Source organism: Oryzias melastigma, linkage group LG11 (assembly GCF_002922805.2).
Source record: "Oryzias melastigma strain HK-1 linkage group LG11, ASM292280v2, whole genome shotgun sequence".
Classification (NCBI taxonomy): domain Eukaryota; kingdom Metazoa; phylum Chordata; class Actinopteri; order Beloniformes; family Adrianichthyidae; genus Oryzias; species Oryzias melastigma.
Genome location: NC_050522.1, coordinates 4144668 through 4161220, shown reverse-complemented (window position 1 = coordinate 4161220; position 16553 = coordinate 4144668). Strand labels below are relative to the sequence as shown.

Genomic DNA, 16553 nt, shown 5'->3' with positions numbered 1-16553 from the left:
CATATAATTATTTGGTTAGTGATGATTTAAAATTCATTAAACGACTCAGAATCATTCATGGATTGTTACTGATGGACCTAATAATCAACTTTTCCCTCCCACCCAAACTTAGTATCAGACGTTTGGGCCCAACTCACTGCTCTTATTTATCATCAGTTATGCTCCAGAACTTTTAGGTTCTGACCAAACTCTCAGAGTAAAATAAAAAACCTGTAACAATTTTCAGATGAAAGTAAATTTTACAGCCTTTATCTGCATTTCACAGTAGACAGTCCTTCCTCAGAGAAAGCACTACCTGAAACCTCCCATTATTAATTTATAGAAGCAGAAGGTGCAGTGTTATCACCTGCTTTGCTATTTAGGCCTCTGACCTATTCATACGTTTAAAGTTTGAGCACCTGAGTCTTGATCTTCTTCTGCTGCAGAATATGTAAGCACCTTAACTAACAGCCTTGAACTTAAATCCCGGAGAGCTGCAGAAGGAGAGGAGTTAGCATTTACTCCACAGCAACTAAAGAGACTTGAAGATGCATCCATGAGGACCATCAATAACATAATCACCTCCTGATGGAGGCATGAACTGAGAGTCTCAGATGTGGACAGCTTAAAAAAGAGCTTGTTACTTTTTTTGGTGTAGCATAGAAAGTTTGAATGGTGAGAGGGAGGATGTGAGGGTGGGTGGGAGAGTGTTGCAGGCCTAAGCAGGTGTGACAAGTCTGAAAGCTTTCATGGGGGGGTGTTCTTTGACCTCAAAATGATGCTAAACTGAGCGTGACCCTCTCTCCCCTTTGCCATCTTACCCAAACCTCCCCAGGAAAGGAACACTCTAATACCATTGGATTTCTCCTTGTGTTTGCATTGGCTTCTTCCACTCTATCTCTGTCCTCTGTGAGATGTTACTATGAAAAGACTCAAAGTTAGACATTGTCCCACTAAACTGGACGATCTGGAGAAAAGATTTGAAACATTATGTGTTTTGTTATAATCCAGTCAGAGGTAGAATCCCTCTTAGTTTAGTGGTTATCTTCCATCTCATGAATGCCTTCTTCACAGTTTCATCTTAACCAGAACAATCTTGGTGTCTGAATGGGCTGCAGCATTGCTTCCTAATTACTGTGGTGATCCTCTGACCTTTTCTGTGGCGTGACCATGAGGCTGACATTTGTGCTTTCGTGTAAACCCCCTCCAACAACTATAAGATGCTTAGCCGTGACATTTGCTTGAGAGCTTTGAGACCCTCCGAGCATAAATCCTACTGACAACTGTGATTTTCTGACTTCTTGTTTCATGTCAGCACCTGTCAAAATTTTTTTATCTCTCCATTTTTTACCTCTTACCAGGCTGAGTCAGGATGCTGACTTTCTCTTAAGTGATCCCCTGGTTCTCCACTATCTAAATATTTTCCTTAGCTCTTCTGGTGAAAACGTTAACACATTAACAGTCCACTGGCAGAAGGAGTTCTCTCTGAGTCTTGCACCCGTTTTAAAAGTCCATGTCCAGATTAAGGATATCCTGAAGTTAGATTGGTGCTGAACAGTGTTCTGGCCAAACAAGCAGCATGTGTTTACCAATTTGTGATCCACATGATCTTTGTTCCAATACTCACCTATGGTCATGAGCTCTGGGTCATGACTGAAATTACCGTGACTGAAATTAATTTCCACCCCATGGTGGCTGAGAAAGTCTGGATTTATTGGAATTTGCAAACCTGCGGATGTCCCATTTCATAAAGATCAACATAGTTTAACCTGTTTCATTTGAAGTGGAGTTCACTCTCTCTTAGGGTGTATTCAGACTGGACACATTTGGTTTGCTTAATGTAAACCAGAATTAGTTTCCCCCGATAATCCAGAACAAATTTTAAGTCTGAATACACCCAAGCGCACCCTGGTCCAGGACTGGGAACAGCTCTTGGACCCATCCTTTGAGGTGGTATGAGTTCATTTTCAATCGAACTGAGCTCCAGTTTTGCTCTGAGATTCTTCAGTCAGAACAAGTTTCGTGCTCGGGGCGGAACAACTTTAGCTGGAAACAGCACAAAGAGCACTAAAACAACTTTTAACGTGATACACATTGCTTCTCACACTCTTCTCCTGACAATCTAAATGTCATTTACACTTACCGGCCTGCTTTCTTTGCCAATGTCTTTTCAGTAACAGCCTTGTACTTGTATCAAAGTAGCAGTAACAAGGGCTGCAAGTGACATTGATACAGATGTTCAGAATTGATCAGCGAAATAAGAAGTTTCAATAAGTGAACTATCCCATCAAGGATTATAAAGCAGAGGACTTCCATTATTCTTTCTCTTGTTGGTTTTCCCTACCCTTGTAATCCCTGGCCAATGACTGAAGTGATCTTTAGTTGTGTGGTTTTGTTAACAAGCTTTGGCTCAAAACCACAATCTCTGGCTGAAAGCAGTCTGAATACGGTCTTAATGCTCTAGGTTCCTACTGGTATGGTCCAAAGGGCTTTTCCAGTCTCAATACAAATGATTATTTGATGTTCCTCTGCTCCTTTAGAAAGTAAAAGTGGAAGAGGACTTAGTTGTCACCATTTTTTATTATTAGGAGGCAAAGTGGTCAAGACCTGGAAAAGTGACAGCTTACATAAGTCCAAGCTCAATGTTTACCACCTTCCATCTGCCCCTGTTTACCCCCAGACTGTGGCCCTGTGTGTCAGGGGACAGTAGAAACCCAGACGAGCAGAAGGCAAGCACACAGGCCATCGGATTGGAACTTCTCCACCTGTCAAGAGAGGTAAGTCTTCCATTTATGAGCCAATTGAAATTCCACTCACAAGCGATTGTCAATGACACGAGGAGTCAGAACAACCTTGCAACCCCCACACTAATAATGCTGTAATGGTCAGAGATAGATCAAGCTGAGCGTTGATGTTTAGAGTGGATCTTTGGTCGCCCATGAGTGTTTACAGCACACTCTTTTTGCCTTCATTTGTTTCGAGTAGATGCATGCCTGGATAAACCTGCGGTCGATTGTAATAGTTTTTACTCCGCCGGCAGAGTGACAAATGGCCTGCAGTTTTTGTTGTTTGTTCAAAGAGCATCTGCCTGTACATAATGTATGACATAGGTTATGGTAAATACCCAGCACAAGAAATTGTCTTTTTTTGATTAGTATGCACACTCTCGCTCTAACCTCTAACCCCGTGTGCAGCACCAAATGACATAGGAGGTTCATTACCACCACATGAGTGGGAGAAATCAATTCTTGAAATGTGTCTTCCAGACATGCTACTCACTGCTCCTTTCACATGAGCATTTCTGAATCAATAAACGTGCGAGAAGGAGGCGAATAATGAGACTAAAAGAGGCCCAAGGAGCCAATTTGAGCGCCTGTGCCATTGCCAGGGAGACCAGTAAGGGGCAGTAGAGAGCCTCAAATAAAAACAGGACAGCCTAGTTTCACAATTATTGATTGAGCACAGATGGAAGATCATCTAACCTCAGACTGTCAACAGCAGCTTTTAGACCATATAGAAGAAAAGGACGGAAGTACAGGACGACGCAAAACACAATCAAACACAATCATCTGTCTTTAGGTGGCCCCCAATTAAAAAAAAAAAGTTACAAGGGAATTTTAGGTCAAACTTCTTTATTAAATCTGAGTTTTCTGTATTAAAAATAACATGTTTTTCTATGGCTGGTCTTCAGTTTATTTCACATTTCAAAGCCCAATTGATTAATTGAAACACTGAGTAATATTATTGCTGTTTTTTAGTCTTAATGTGGGGTAAAGTTAACAAAAAAATATATTTGTCTTTATTGAAAGCCTGTTAGTTCACCCAAAATGCAGTTATTTTCATCTTTATTAATTGTAGCAACTTTTAAGTTTATTGACCACAAAAACATTTGAGATAATTTAAAAAGTAATTTATAATAGTGCACTGACCATCCAACAAACAGGAACTCCTAAAAATAAAAATATAATGAACTTACGACCCTAAAAACGACGTCTTGTCGCGGTTCCAACCGTTAAATGGGTTCAAATTTCAGTCTGACGGGAGTGGGCGGGGCCTGTGAGCTCACTTCCGCCTTTCAGATTCGTATCGCTGCCTCTCTCGCCTCTCCCCACTTTTGTTCTCCCATTTCCAGCCGTCGCAGCGCAGAGCCGGGTCAGCGGAACCGAGGAGAACCCGTCCGACGCAGAAGCCGTCCGGGATCCACATGCGAAGCAGCATTTGCTCAGAGGACACGCCGCGCGCCGCTCTTTCTGAACCGGACTACTTTTCCTGTCGTTCTCGGAGTTTTTTCCACGCTCGTCTTGTTGCATCGATTCCCGCTCCCGAAACTCAAGATGGAGAACGACGATAAATATCTGCCCGAGCTTCTGGCGGAGAAGGACAGCCTGGACGTGTCGTTCACTCACGCTATGAAACTTTTGAACGCAGGTAAGGCGGGTTTTTGTGCTGGAAACCCCTTCGAGCAGCCGCTTCACGGCTGCGGACGGGACCGCGGCTCCCCAACAAAAAGAAACATGTCCGACACCGTTCAAGTCTCACATTAATGTCAAAGATTGGCGCCTTAAAAAAAATATATTATTGTTATTTTTTTATAGGGTTTATACTAAAATGTCCGCGTGCGCTCACGCGGCTGCGGCGTGTCCTAACCGTCGCCTTTTGCTGAGTTTGAAATCAGTCTCGATTTCCGGACAAAGTCGTTCTTTCTCGGCGTCCAGCGGGTAGACCGAAACCGGAGACAGGTGTTATGCCAAAATATGTATTCCTGCCAGAATTTGTATCCCACGACTTTTGGCGTCGTCCTGAAAACGGCGATACAGGGTCCCGGGCTGAGTCGTGCTTTTGCCGAGGAGGAAAACGGCGCGTGCTGGTGTGCTGCGGGTCCCGCACGTGCGGCTGTGGACCTGGCTGTAGGTGACCTGACGGGACCTGGGAGAGCGCACAGGTGTTTACCATCACCTGCTGTGCAGGAAGAGGATGAGGAGTAGAAGTTCAGGACAGTATTTGAAGTTGTTGCAGGGTTTTCACGCTTGGTGTTCTTGGTAGTTTTTAGAACCATGAGAGAAAAAAAATATTGTAACATCTTCACTATCTACTTTTAAATCTGCTGGGTTTATTCTGACTAAAATGATACATTTTTGGTAGTATTATTGCTTGTTGTTCTTGTTTACAGCAGTTTCTTGTTGAAAATGACATTGAAATAAAAAGTGTACATTTTGCATCTTAAAATGAGTTCAGGATTTTACCCGTGACTGTGTTTGGATCTCCAATTTGACTCCAGAACCCCTCTTCTCTTCCAGAAATTGATAGAATCCAGAAAGGCGAGACTAAAAAGGAGTCAGAAACCTATCTGGACCTTTTCACAACAAAGAACATCAAGCTGAAGGAGCGAGTGCTCATCCCCGTCAAGCAGTACCCGAAGGTGAGGCTTCTTCCACGCGTCTTTTCCCTTTTGTCCTCTTGATTTGGTTTAATCCTGCTGCTGTGTTTCTTTTACACACAGCCAGGGGTTACTTGAGAGTCAAATTACCCCACTCAACTGTAATCTTAAAGCCTCTGGGCTATAATTAAAGCTGATAATGACATGCTTTAAGATATCGCAGAGCATGTTCATTTTACTACCATTACAACGTATATCAGTGTAATTCACGTCTTCTACTTGCAAATGACTGAAGCTTTAGCTCCAGGGCGCTTTTCAGTTCAGAGGACTTCTAACCCCAGCACAAAGCTGCTCTAACAGGGATGCACACCCAGCTGGAACCAGAAGTGACAAATTGGAGCAAACGTAGAACATAATTTCCCTTAAAGGTGTTGGATATAAACCCATACTGATGGATGGGGATGTTCGAAATGCATCTTAGTCTAACCTCACAGTTCTTTGAGTCAACGACTAATTTAATAGTCGATACTTTATATTATATGGAATCAGAGTTTAGTAAAGTTAAACAAAGTTGTGAGTACTCTGCACCAAAAAATAAACTTTTGTTATTCTTGAGTTAGTGCTATTGTGCCATTTCTCTTCTATTGTTTTTGGATTCAAGACGTCCAACGATGAGCAGAAAACTGCAATATGTAAACTATGCTAGGAAGCTGTTTCTGCACCGATGCTAACACAACAAACCTGTCACTAAAGGAAAGTCCACGTAGATGAACATATGAGATTACAAAAATAAGAAATAAACCAAGCTATAGAACATGACTGTAACGAGTATCTGAGCACTCGGATTCTAGCAATCTGCTCCAGAAAATCCAAGTATGACTATTCACGACGTCCAAATTGCTGGTTTACAATCTATAAATTTAGTAGAGTTAAATAAATGATCATGTAATAAAATATTTGTTGCTCTGAAATACAGAATAATGTTGTATTTTATTTATGAACTAAAAATGAGCAGTGCTACTGTCACAGGAAGTAAACAAATCTTCAAAGTAAAGTGTCAGTGAAGCTTCCAGTTTTTAAAGTGAAACCAACGAGATTTTTTCAACAACTGAAAATATACTTTATTGTTTTATATCGTGATATAAAATAATTGATATCGTGATTAAATTTTTCCATATGGCCCAGCATTAATTTGAGTCACTGGGACCAAAAGTTTATCTTTTGTGAAAAATAGTTCCTTGTTTCAGATTCTGACCTCATTTGATCTAATCTTGTTTTAATGCCAGATACTAATGAAGGACAGAGGCTGCAGAGTTTAATAAACTTAACTCATCTTAATTGTCTTTACTTTTAGTTTAAAGCTAATGATGGCCCAGATGTATTTTCTTACATCCACTTTTCCCATGATGCGATTGGTCGACTAATCGGTGATTAGTTGATTATTAAAGTAATCGTTTGTGGCAGCCCTAGTGTGTAGTAGTTAAGAATATTTTTTATATGTAGCTGTAGAGTTGTCCTCCCTTAAAAGTGCAGTGTGAATGGAACCAAACTGCTGCTGAAGACAAATGGTTGAATACTTCCATTAATTTAAATTTGTCAGATTTCTGTTATGAGATTGAGTTATTTACCTTTTGATGAGTGAAACCTCTTCATAGATTTTTGGAATAAACCGTCATGGTCGCTGGTTAAACTTGTAGAGTAGAATCAGATGGCATCACCTCCGTCTGCAGCTCACCTCGACTTTGGTGAATCTGCCCACCGCTGAAGTGTGCTGACTGTAACCACTGCTCCTCCGGTTTAACCTAGACCTGCAGGCTAGCTTAACTCTGTTTTTTTTTCTCAGTTTAATTTTGTGGGCAAGATTCTGGGACCTCAGGGGAACACCATCAAACGCCTGCAGGAGGAGACCGGAGCCAAGATCTCTGTGCTGGGCAAAGGATCCATGAGAGACAAGGCTAAGGTACTGCACCGACACAGCTGTGAGGAGGGGTCCTGAAGCAGGGGCACATCTGGCCTGCAGCTGGGGGTGGGGGCAGTGAATCCAGCTGGAACCTGCTATCCACTGGTGTTCTCCATGGTGGTGCATCTTCATGTGTTCCCTTCAGGAGGAGGAACTGAGGAAAGGCGGTGAGCCCAAGTATGCCCACCTGTCCATGGAGCTGCACGTCTTCATCGAGGTGTTCGCCCCCGTGCCCGATGCTTACCTACGCATGGCGCACGCCATGGAGGAGGTCAAGAAGTTCCTGTTTCCAGTAAGTCACCATTGCAACTACTGATTAGCATTGGTGTTCATGAGACTAGCTCATTTCTATAAATGAACATTTTTAAAATCCTTTCAGGAGGAATTCAATCTTTAGATTTAGCAGGGAGTCATTGCAAAGAAAACTTTGGGTTCAAGGAATCTGTACATGTCTTTCTAGTCCTAGTCTCTCTGGGGGTGAAAGAAAGCAGCTTTGGGTCTTCCAGCTGCTGGACAAAGATTCACTCATATTTACCTGCTAATTGGCTCTCTGCTGATGTTGTGGAGCAGAGGTGTGGAAGGTTCATCATGGTCTGTGTGGTGTAAATGAGCGTGCAGGGTGCAGTGCACGGTCTCATGGGGATCAGAGGGTAAAGCTCCAGCTGTGATGTGTGAAACTCTGTCCCAGTAAAGGCGTCTGTAATCTGTGAGGCATCTGCTCGGCCCGTCTTTACCCACACGGAGCAGCAGTTTCTCTCACTGTAGGAAGTAACAACTCCTGTGTGAAGTTACATCAGGAGTGTCAAACTCAGTCGCACAAGGGGCCAAAATCCAAAACACACTTTAGGTCGCGGGCTGAACAGGATAAACATTTATTGAACACTCTTGAAGACTACATTTTTAAAAATTTAAATCCGTAAATTTTTAACATAATTATGAACTATATATATGACATTATCTGTGGTAATGCTAGTGTGAATGCTGTAAGCTGAATTTGTCCGCTGAAGATTCTAGTGCTGATAGCTGAAAACGCTGAAGCTGATAGACAGCTAAAACATTAGCTAAAGGCCAAATTAGCCTTAGAAAAAAAAAACTTAAATCAGCCAAAACAGCTAGCATGTAGCTAAAATATTAGCTTAACTCCAAAACAACCTAAAAACAAACAAAAAAATAGCCAAAACCGCTGGAATGTAACTTAAAAAATAGCTAAAATTCAAAATAGCCTACAGAATTGAAAAAAGCCTCAATTGACCAAAACAGCTAGCATGTAGCTGAAATATGAGCTGAACTCCAAAATAGCCCAATTTTTTTAAGTAAATGTCAAAATAGTCCTAAAAGCTAACAGAATGCTTTAAAACTGCAACTTTTTAACATAATTATGAATAATTAAAAGACAGGAATATTATTCCAGAATAAATCAACTTGAACCTTAAATAACTTTCAATATTTTACTCTACATAAAACTATACTTTGTGAAAATTATACAAGTCAAAAATGAGCACGAGATAACATCAGGTCATTAATAACAATAAGATAAAATGATCTGGAGGGCCGGATAGAATTACCCAGAGGGCCGGATCCGGCCCCCGCGGCTTTAACACGTGAGTTATATGTTTAGACCTCACAGTGGTCACCGTGAAGATTGAAGATGTGCAGAAATGTGGAGGATGCGGCACAGTTTGGGTGCAGCTGCACAGCAGTCCTGCAGACACACAAATCAACACGTGTGTCTGCGCCGCTCATCCCGCTGAACACTCCTCATCCTTTTCACCATCTTTAGAGGCCTGTCACCATTCCACGCTGGGGCTGATGTATGAAGAGGAATCGATTGGGTCACACAGCAGAGCTCCTGCTATTGCTCCCAGAAGGAGGAGTCTGGATTGTGTTTCAGGAATTGTGCTGCTCAGACGGGCAGCTCCGTTTCAGCAGATGAAGGAAGCGTCTCGGCAGGAAGTGTAGGGAGATGAGATTTACATTTTGTGCATGATGGAGAGGCTGAGGCAGGCAGAGAGTGTGGATGGAAGCCCTCCAGCCTCCCACACCCCCTCCTCCTTAACACTGAGTCACTCCAGTCCTTACAGGAGGGGGGGTGTTTCTGCAGGATTCTCACTTTTCTCTTTGCTTTTCTCTCATCTCTGCATTTGTCCGTGCAGGACATGATGGATGACATCTGCCAGGAGCAGTTCATGGAGATGAGCTACCTTAACGGAGGGCAGGAGCCCCGGGGCCGGGGTGGGATGGCGGGCAGGGGCCGCGGAGTCCCTCCTTCAGTCCACAGGTGGGGGGGTATCCGTTTTGTTTTCATCACTTTAATCTGATGAACATCTTCTTTTGGAGTTTAGTTTTCCCCTCGCAGAGCTTTAATCCTGGTCTATGTATTTACACTTCCTCCAGGGGGAGGGGCATGCCTCCTCGTGGGTCTGCAGCGAGGGGGGGTGTGACTCGAGGCGGCCCAGCCAGAGGTGGCACAGTCAGGGGCGCCCCGGCTGGCAGGGGGGGACCCGCTGCTGCGTCCGTTAGGGGAAGTGTGGCTCCACGTGCCAGACCCCCAGCTGGAGGACCCCCCCAGAGAATGGGAGCACCCCCTGGCCTTCAGCACGCCTCCAACGCAGCAGCTGAGAGCTACGATGATTATGTTCGTACAGATTCTTTCACTCAGCAAGATTTAGAGTAATGTTTCAGGAGTCTGAAGGAGTTCTTTAGCTGTTAGAGAGAAGTGATAAGAATGCTTGAAAGACTTTCTCGAGGACCACGTTCACGGTTTCTCTCCTGCAGGGATACGAAGACAGCTACACAGAGTCGGGCTACGAGTCGTACGACAACTATTACAGCCAGCCGCAGGCGTAAGTGCCCGTCCGTGACCTTTTACCGCCTCTTTTAGATAGCTTGCTTTTGAGTTTTTCTAGATTCTGTCTGCAGCAGAAGTGCAACACTCATTTAATGTTTTGCAAGTTATCAGGAGGAGTTTTCTGAGCTATTTATGCCTCAATTCTTACAGTATTATTTCAGAATAAAGTTTTCTTCTTTATTTTGTTGTTGACCACAGAGAACCAGAATACTACGACTACGGACATGGAGATGCTACACAGTCGTATGACTCCTACGGTGAGTCGGGTTGTTTCTTCTCTCTGCAAAGTTAACCCTTTAGGGCCAGAACTTTAGCTTTAGTTTTATGTTCTTCAGTCATTTATGCATTAAAGTCCCCCTATGACCATTTTTTTTTCATTTAAAAAACATTCCCAGTAGTGTTTTAACTGTGATTCTGAGGTTTCAGAATTAGTTGGAGTTGCGTTAATTGTGTAAATGGTTGAATACTTCCCCATCCGTAACTGCAGTTTGTCTCGTATCCGGACTGTGACGTGGAAAGTTTTTAGTGATTTCTTTCCTATTGTGCCGCGCTCAGGTCAAGACGACTGGAACGGCACCCAGCGGACGACTGGAGGAAAGGCCCCTCCCACTTCTAGAGGAGCCAAGACTTCGTACCGGGAGCATCCGTACCGTCAGTACTGAAGCGGACCCGCCCCTCCCCCTCTTAGCGCGGTCCTGATAGCCGTGTGTCTACTGCGGCAGCTCTCGCTTTAAGAAGCCCGACAAAAGTAATTGTCCGTTTTGTTTTTTGTTTTCTTTCCTACAATGGACTTTATAAAAGAGAGCAAATTTGGAACTTGAAAATCGGAACTCGTTTTTGAGATTTGACAACAGCCCCACCCCACCACCACCTTACACCTGACCAACCAGCTGCCCATCCAAACAACTTTGAGATGGGTCAGACAAAGCTGCCTCTTTCATTTTTTCTTCACCCATTTTAAATGTTGCTTTGCTGTATACCCCCCCCTGGCTTTTTTTTGTTTTGTTTTTTTGCATTGATGATTGTTACTTAAAACTGTTTTTGGATTTCTAGATGAATTAGTAGCTCATCTGTCTTAAGCATTTTAGTTAAACTGTTTTAAATACAAAGAATCTGTTGAGAGTCAGTTGCAGATTCCCATTTAGGCTACATTTCAAAATTCAGTTAATATAGCCAATAAAATATCATTAAAACTTCCAATTATTTCATATTTAAAAAAAAGCAAAAACTGGAAAAACATCAAAAGAAGTCCTAAATTAAGATAATGTTAAAGCTATGGAATCATTCTTGTTAATCTTGTTTTTAAATAGCTCTAAAACCTTTTCCATTCCAATGCAGGCAGCCATATTTGACATTGAACTCCGAGTTTTGAAATATAGCCCTAATAGACACTGTTGAGATGGACTGTCCTCATATCCTCCGTTTGTTTGACATGTTAAGACTCAGAAAAGTGTTTGTTAATGAGAATCTGGTCCGAACATGGCCTCCTGTTCCACTTAAACCACTTCAGGTCTTCATTCTGTGATTTGATTCTATATAAACTGCATGCATTAAGAACATAAAGAAGGATTGGGACAAAAATCTCCACATGGGTCTTCTCTTACTACAGAGAAGGGATCCTGCAGCTCAATCCGAACTCTTGTACATATTTTAAAACATCCTAACTGTACTTATTCTCCTAGTATCTGTACCCTCTCCATAAAATGCATTATGCTACATGTGTAAGCTTGCCTAAATAGGTTACTAAATCTGTCCAAAAGATGTTTTGCAGCAGTTTGTCAATAAAGCTTAGTTTGTTTTTTTATGAAACTTAACTTGCTTTATTTGTTTCCTTCCTGGTAAAACTCTGAAATGGCCTTTTTCTAAACCAGCTTCAAATGTAGGTGGTTTCCTTTTTAAATCTAAATGAATGTACTGAAGGCTTTAACCGTACTAAATGATGTCTTGATTGATTATAAAAAGAGCACAACTTATTCTCTCTCTCTCTTTCTATACTTTTAAAAAGGACCCAGAGGTAAGACCTCTAAAATAACCTGGATAGCTTCCTAATGTGTATAGAGTTCTAAAGCATTGAATGCCTGGGTATGTATAAGACTTTTTCAATCCTCTTACCTGTGGTCGTAATCGTCAATGAGAATTGCTTTGAAAATTAACCGAATCCAAACCACCATTCAGCTCTAGGCCTTGTTGTCGTGAATGACGCTGGCGCGATGGCCACTTTAGTACAGAGTAATGGCAGTGCAATGGAGAGGATGGTTATAACCTAGAGAACGCTACTGTTAAGGTAATCTAACCCTAAATGTTTAATTTCTTAGTGTGTTTATACTTTGACATAAACTTATTGGTAAATCTCAACACTTTTTAAAATCACTTTGACAGTCATGGCAACAAAAAGACTCAAAAGAAAGAAAACGTAACTTCCAACATTATCCTGTAATTTATTTCATGGATCAAAATAACTGTTTGGTGTTCCAACAAAATATGACAGGTTGATAATGCAACTCCTGCTAAAAAGAACAGAGCCAAATCTATGTCAACATCTTTGCAGTTGAGCTGCTGTTGCTTTTTATTTGCAGTGTAAAAGTTGCTTACTGTAATACTTAAACACTTCTGCTTGTACAGTAAAACTAAATAGATCAACAAAAACAGAGTCTGAGTTGCATGAGCATATTGTCTCTGGTAGACATTTGCATGATGTGTCTGAAGTTTCTGCCGCTGTTTTTAGACAAGGTGTTGACTTGGGCTTTGTTCTCCCTTCAGGTACAGCTGTGGGTTACCCAGCGCCTGCAGCACGACCGCTGAAGACCCTGAGACCCTCAGGTTGGTTCTCTGCTGTGTATTGTCCACTTTAGAGTAGATTTTACAACTCAGAAAACGGATACACTTATATTTTCTGCTAAAGCAAATCGAGTCTTCAGCCTTTCAGTTTGAAAAACAAATGGTTTTACAGAAGAAATACTGTACATTTCCTATCACATAGCCCCACATGGTCTAAATCTATCATTTATGCATCCCAAGCATCAACCCACCCATTTCACAAATCCAAGAGCCTTAATAGAGCTAAAAAGATACCATGGATTACCATGTAAGACCATAAGACATTTGTTCTCATGTAAGACCATAAGACATTTGTTCTCCTGTGTAGGACCAAAAGATTTGTTTTCTCATGTTGAACCATATGTCGTTTGTTCTCTCTCGTGGAACCATAAGACATTTGTTCTCATGTAAGACCATAAGACATTTGTTCTCCAGTGTAGGACCACAAGATATATGTTGTTTCATGTTGAACCATACAGCTTTTGTTCTCTCATGATGAAACATTAAACATTTGTTCTCTCATGTAGGACAATAAGACATTTGTTCTCTCATGTAGGACTATGAAACATTTGTTTTCTAATGTTGAACCATAAATTATTTGTTCTCTCACGTAGAACACTAAGATATGTTCTCATGTTGAACGATAGGACACTTGTTCTCTTGCGTAGAACCATAATATATTTGTTCTCATTTTAGACCATTAGACATTTGTTCTCCTGTATAGGACCAAAAGATATTTGTTTTCTCATGTTGAACTATACATCTTTTGTTCTCTCATGTGGAACCATAAGACATTTGTTCTCATGTAAGACCATAAGACCTTTGTTCTCCTGTGTAGGACCACAAGATATTTGTTCTCTCATGATGAACCATAAAACATTTGTTCTCTCATGTGGGACTAAAAGACATTTGTTCTTCCATGTGGGACCATAAGATTTGTTCTCCCTTGTAGGTCCATGAAACATTTTTCTCGTGTTAAACCATAAATCTTTTGTTCTCATATGGAAGCAAAATACATTTGTTCTCATGTAAGACCATATGACATTTGTTCTCTTGTGTAGGACCATAAGATAAAGGACCATGGATATTTCATTGATTTGATTTATGATTTTATATATATATATATATATATATATATATGTTATCTCATGTTGGACAATAAAACATTAGTTCTTTCACGTAGGACTATAAGATACTTGCTCTCATGTAGTACCATAAGACATTTGTTCTCCTGTGTAGGACCACAAGATATTTGTTCTCTCATGATGAACCATAAAACATTTGTTCTCTGACTTAGATCTATAAGATACTTGCTCTCATGTAGAACCATAAAGCATTTGTTCTCTCCTGTAAAACCATAAGACATTTGTTCTCTCTTGTAGACAAGAGACAGGTCTTTCTTATAGGACTGGGAGACCTGTCCTCTCATGTAGGATGTGAGAGATTTCCTGTCTTGTGTAGAACGGCGAGACTTTTTTGTACAGGACTGTGAGACTGTTCTTCTGTCATAATCTCATCGTGAGACATTTTTCTTTCACAAAGAACAGTGAAACTATTCTTTTTCATGCAAGATGATAAGACATTTCTGGTCTTGTGAAGAACCGCAGAACATTCATTTTGTAAGAATTGTATGATGCAGGATTATGAGGTATTTTTGCTCTCATGTAGAACTGTGAGACATTTGTTCTTTTGTGTGGTACCACAGGACATGTCATTTTGATTATGACTGTGAGAGACATTTATTCCTGCAAAATGGACTGTAAAGAAAAAATCCCACACTGCCACAGAAGTTTTAATGTTTTCCTCAGTTCTGTTTTATTTATTTGTTTGTCAATTGCCGATCCGCCATGAAATAATTTCTATCACAAAGATTTTACGAGTGTGGTGATTACTTTGACAAATCAAGAGGTTTCTCTCAGGACTAGTGTTTAGAGATCTTTTAGAAGACTTTCCCGATGATATTTATGTAAATGTATGTGCTTGCATGTCTATTTTTAGTGTGTCCTTACCGCTTTACAAAGGCGGCAGTAAATGTGTATCTTGACTCTCTGAAAGAGCCCAGTTCACCGGCTCTGCTGGATCCGGACTTTTACACTTGAAAGGACAAAAAAACTCAAACCAAACAGTTGTGTTCAGGATTTAAAAGCCTTCAGCCTGAGGTGGCATGAAGGCTCATCTTAAATAACTGAAATGTCTTCTTTCTCTGCTCTTTTAATGTGTAGCCAATGAAAATAAGTTGAGATGTTTCTTGGTTTTGGTGTGATTCTGTTTGTGATTGTTAGTTTCTTACTAATTCAATGTAAAAGGTGGCAGCACTTGTCAGTGAGATGTCTGAAGTTGTTGTGGCCTGTAAGGCAGAATGTTGATTTGAATTATTTGTCTGGAATGACCTTTTCTCCTCTTGTTCAGGGGTCCCCAGAATTTTCCTTCTGAGGGCCACATAACTGTTTTCCTCTTTGATGTGGAGCCGGGGTCGGTTTGTAGTTTAACAGAAAAAGTGTAACAATCACAGCCTAAATGTAACGATTTATTGTGTTCCAGAAAGCCACACGTAGCCAAATTAAAAAAAATAATAAAGGTAATCTTGATAGAAAAAATAATACTAGAACATTTAAAAAAAAACTAGATACATAGCAATACCTGCGATAATGAAATTGATGGCTGAAAACACTGCAGTTGATGGCTGGAATGGTTGAAGCTCATAGCTAGCTAAAATATGACCAAAATGCTAAATTAGCCTAAAAACTGGTAAAATGTGTAATTTAGCCAAAACAGCTAGCACATGGCTAAATTATTAGCTTAACTCTAAATTGCCCCAAAAAACTGAAAAAAGCCTAAATTAGCCAAAACAGCTAGCATGTAGCTGAAATATTAGCTAAACTCCAAATCAGCCTAAATAACAAAAGTCTAAATGGACTCTGTACACGGAGCTGTGACGTGTTTCCGGTTTCGAATAAGACCACTTACTCTATGAGTGGACTTGGCAAATCTCTGTGTACTTTCCCCGGTATTGGTTTATTGTGGTTATTTCTTACATTGTATGATAGTTTATGATTATGTGTATACACAATGACATCCAAAAAGACAGTTTGTCTTTCTGAAACACCAAACACCCCTGCTCACAAAACGCTATCATGTACTGTATGATCATGTGACTTCTGGGGATGAAACGTATCTCTGTTAGAACATTAAAACCTGTTCAACAGAACCTTTTACGTGTAAACAAACTTTGAAGTGACTTTGGGATTACTGATTGTACTCTCAGCTGATGATGAGGAGCTTCTGCCTTCTTCATGGAGCGATAGCAGCGTGCGCTAACGGCAACCTCGCCTGTGTTGAGACGTAGGACATGAATCATGTCTCAGACTGATTCTACCTGACAATGAAAATTACCTTTACACAACTAACGGGTCATAAAGATAAAGACAGCGATAATCAGACGTGTCTTTCATGCTAGCTAGCATTAGCCCAGATGAAAAGTGACAACGGTATTCACAAGTAGTTTTGTAAAGACTGCAGTCAGTTCTGAGGTTTCTTTCTTGGCTGCACGTACCCGAAGGAAAGGTTAGGTT

General features: G+C 41.0%; 1 protein-coding gene across 3 annotated transcripts in view; it reads left to right on the top strand.

Annotated features, from left to right (window-relative positions):
- The first annotated feature begins 4048 nt into the window (after positions 1-4048).
- The window catches only part of khdrbs1b (KH domain containing, RNA binding, signal transduction associated 1b), a 36916-nt gene continuing 24411 nt past the window's right edge, over positions 4049-16553 (top strand). For 2 of the 3 annotated variants that reach the window (XR_002921798.1, XR_002921797.1), the window contains exons 1-10: positions 4049-4407; positions 5277-5398; positions 7200-7316; positions 7462-7608; positions 9470-9594; positions 9711-9951; positions 10092-10159; positions 10363-10421; positions 10720-10912; positions 12925-12984. Coding sequence is in view for 1 of the 3 variants with exons in the window: in XM_024296202.2 (XP_024151970.1) it covers positions 4314-4407; positions 5277-5398; positions 7200-7316; positions 7462-7608; positions 9470-9594; positions 9711-9951; positions 10092-10159; positions 10363-10421; positions 10720-10826 (1080 nt within the window). In the remaining 2 variants the exon portion in view is untranslated. Of the gene's footprint in view, positions 4408-5276; positions 5399-7199; positions 7317-7461; positions 7609-9469; positions 9595-9710; positions 9952-10091; positions 10160-10362; positions 10422-10719; positions 11979-12924; positions 12985-16553 lie in introns of those variants that run through there. The other variant, XM_024296202.2, reaches the window with a different exon arrangement.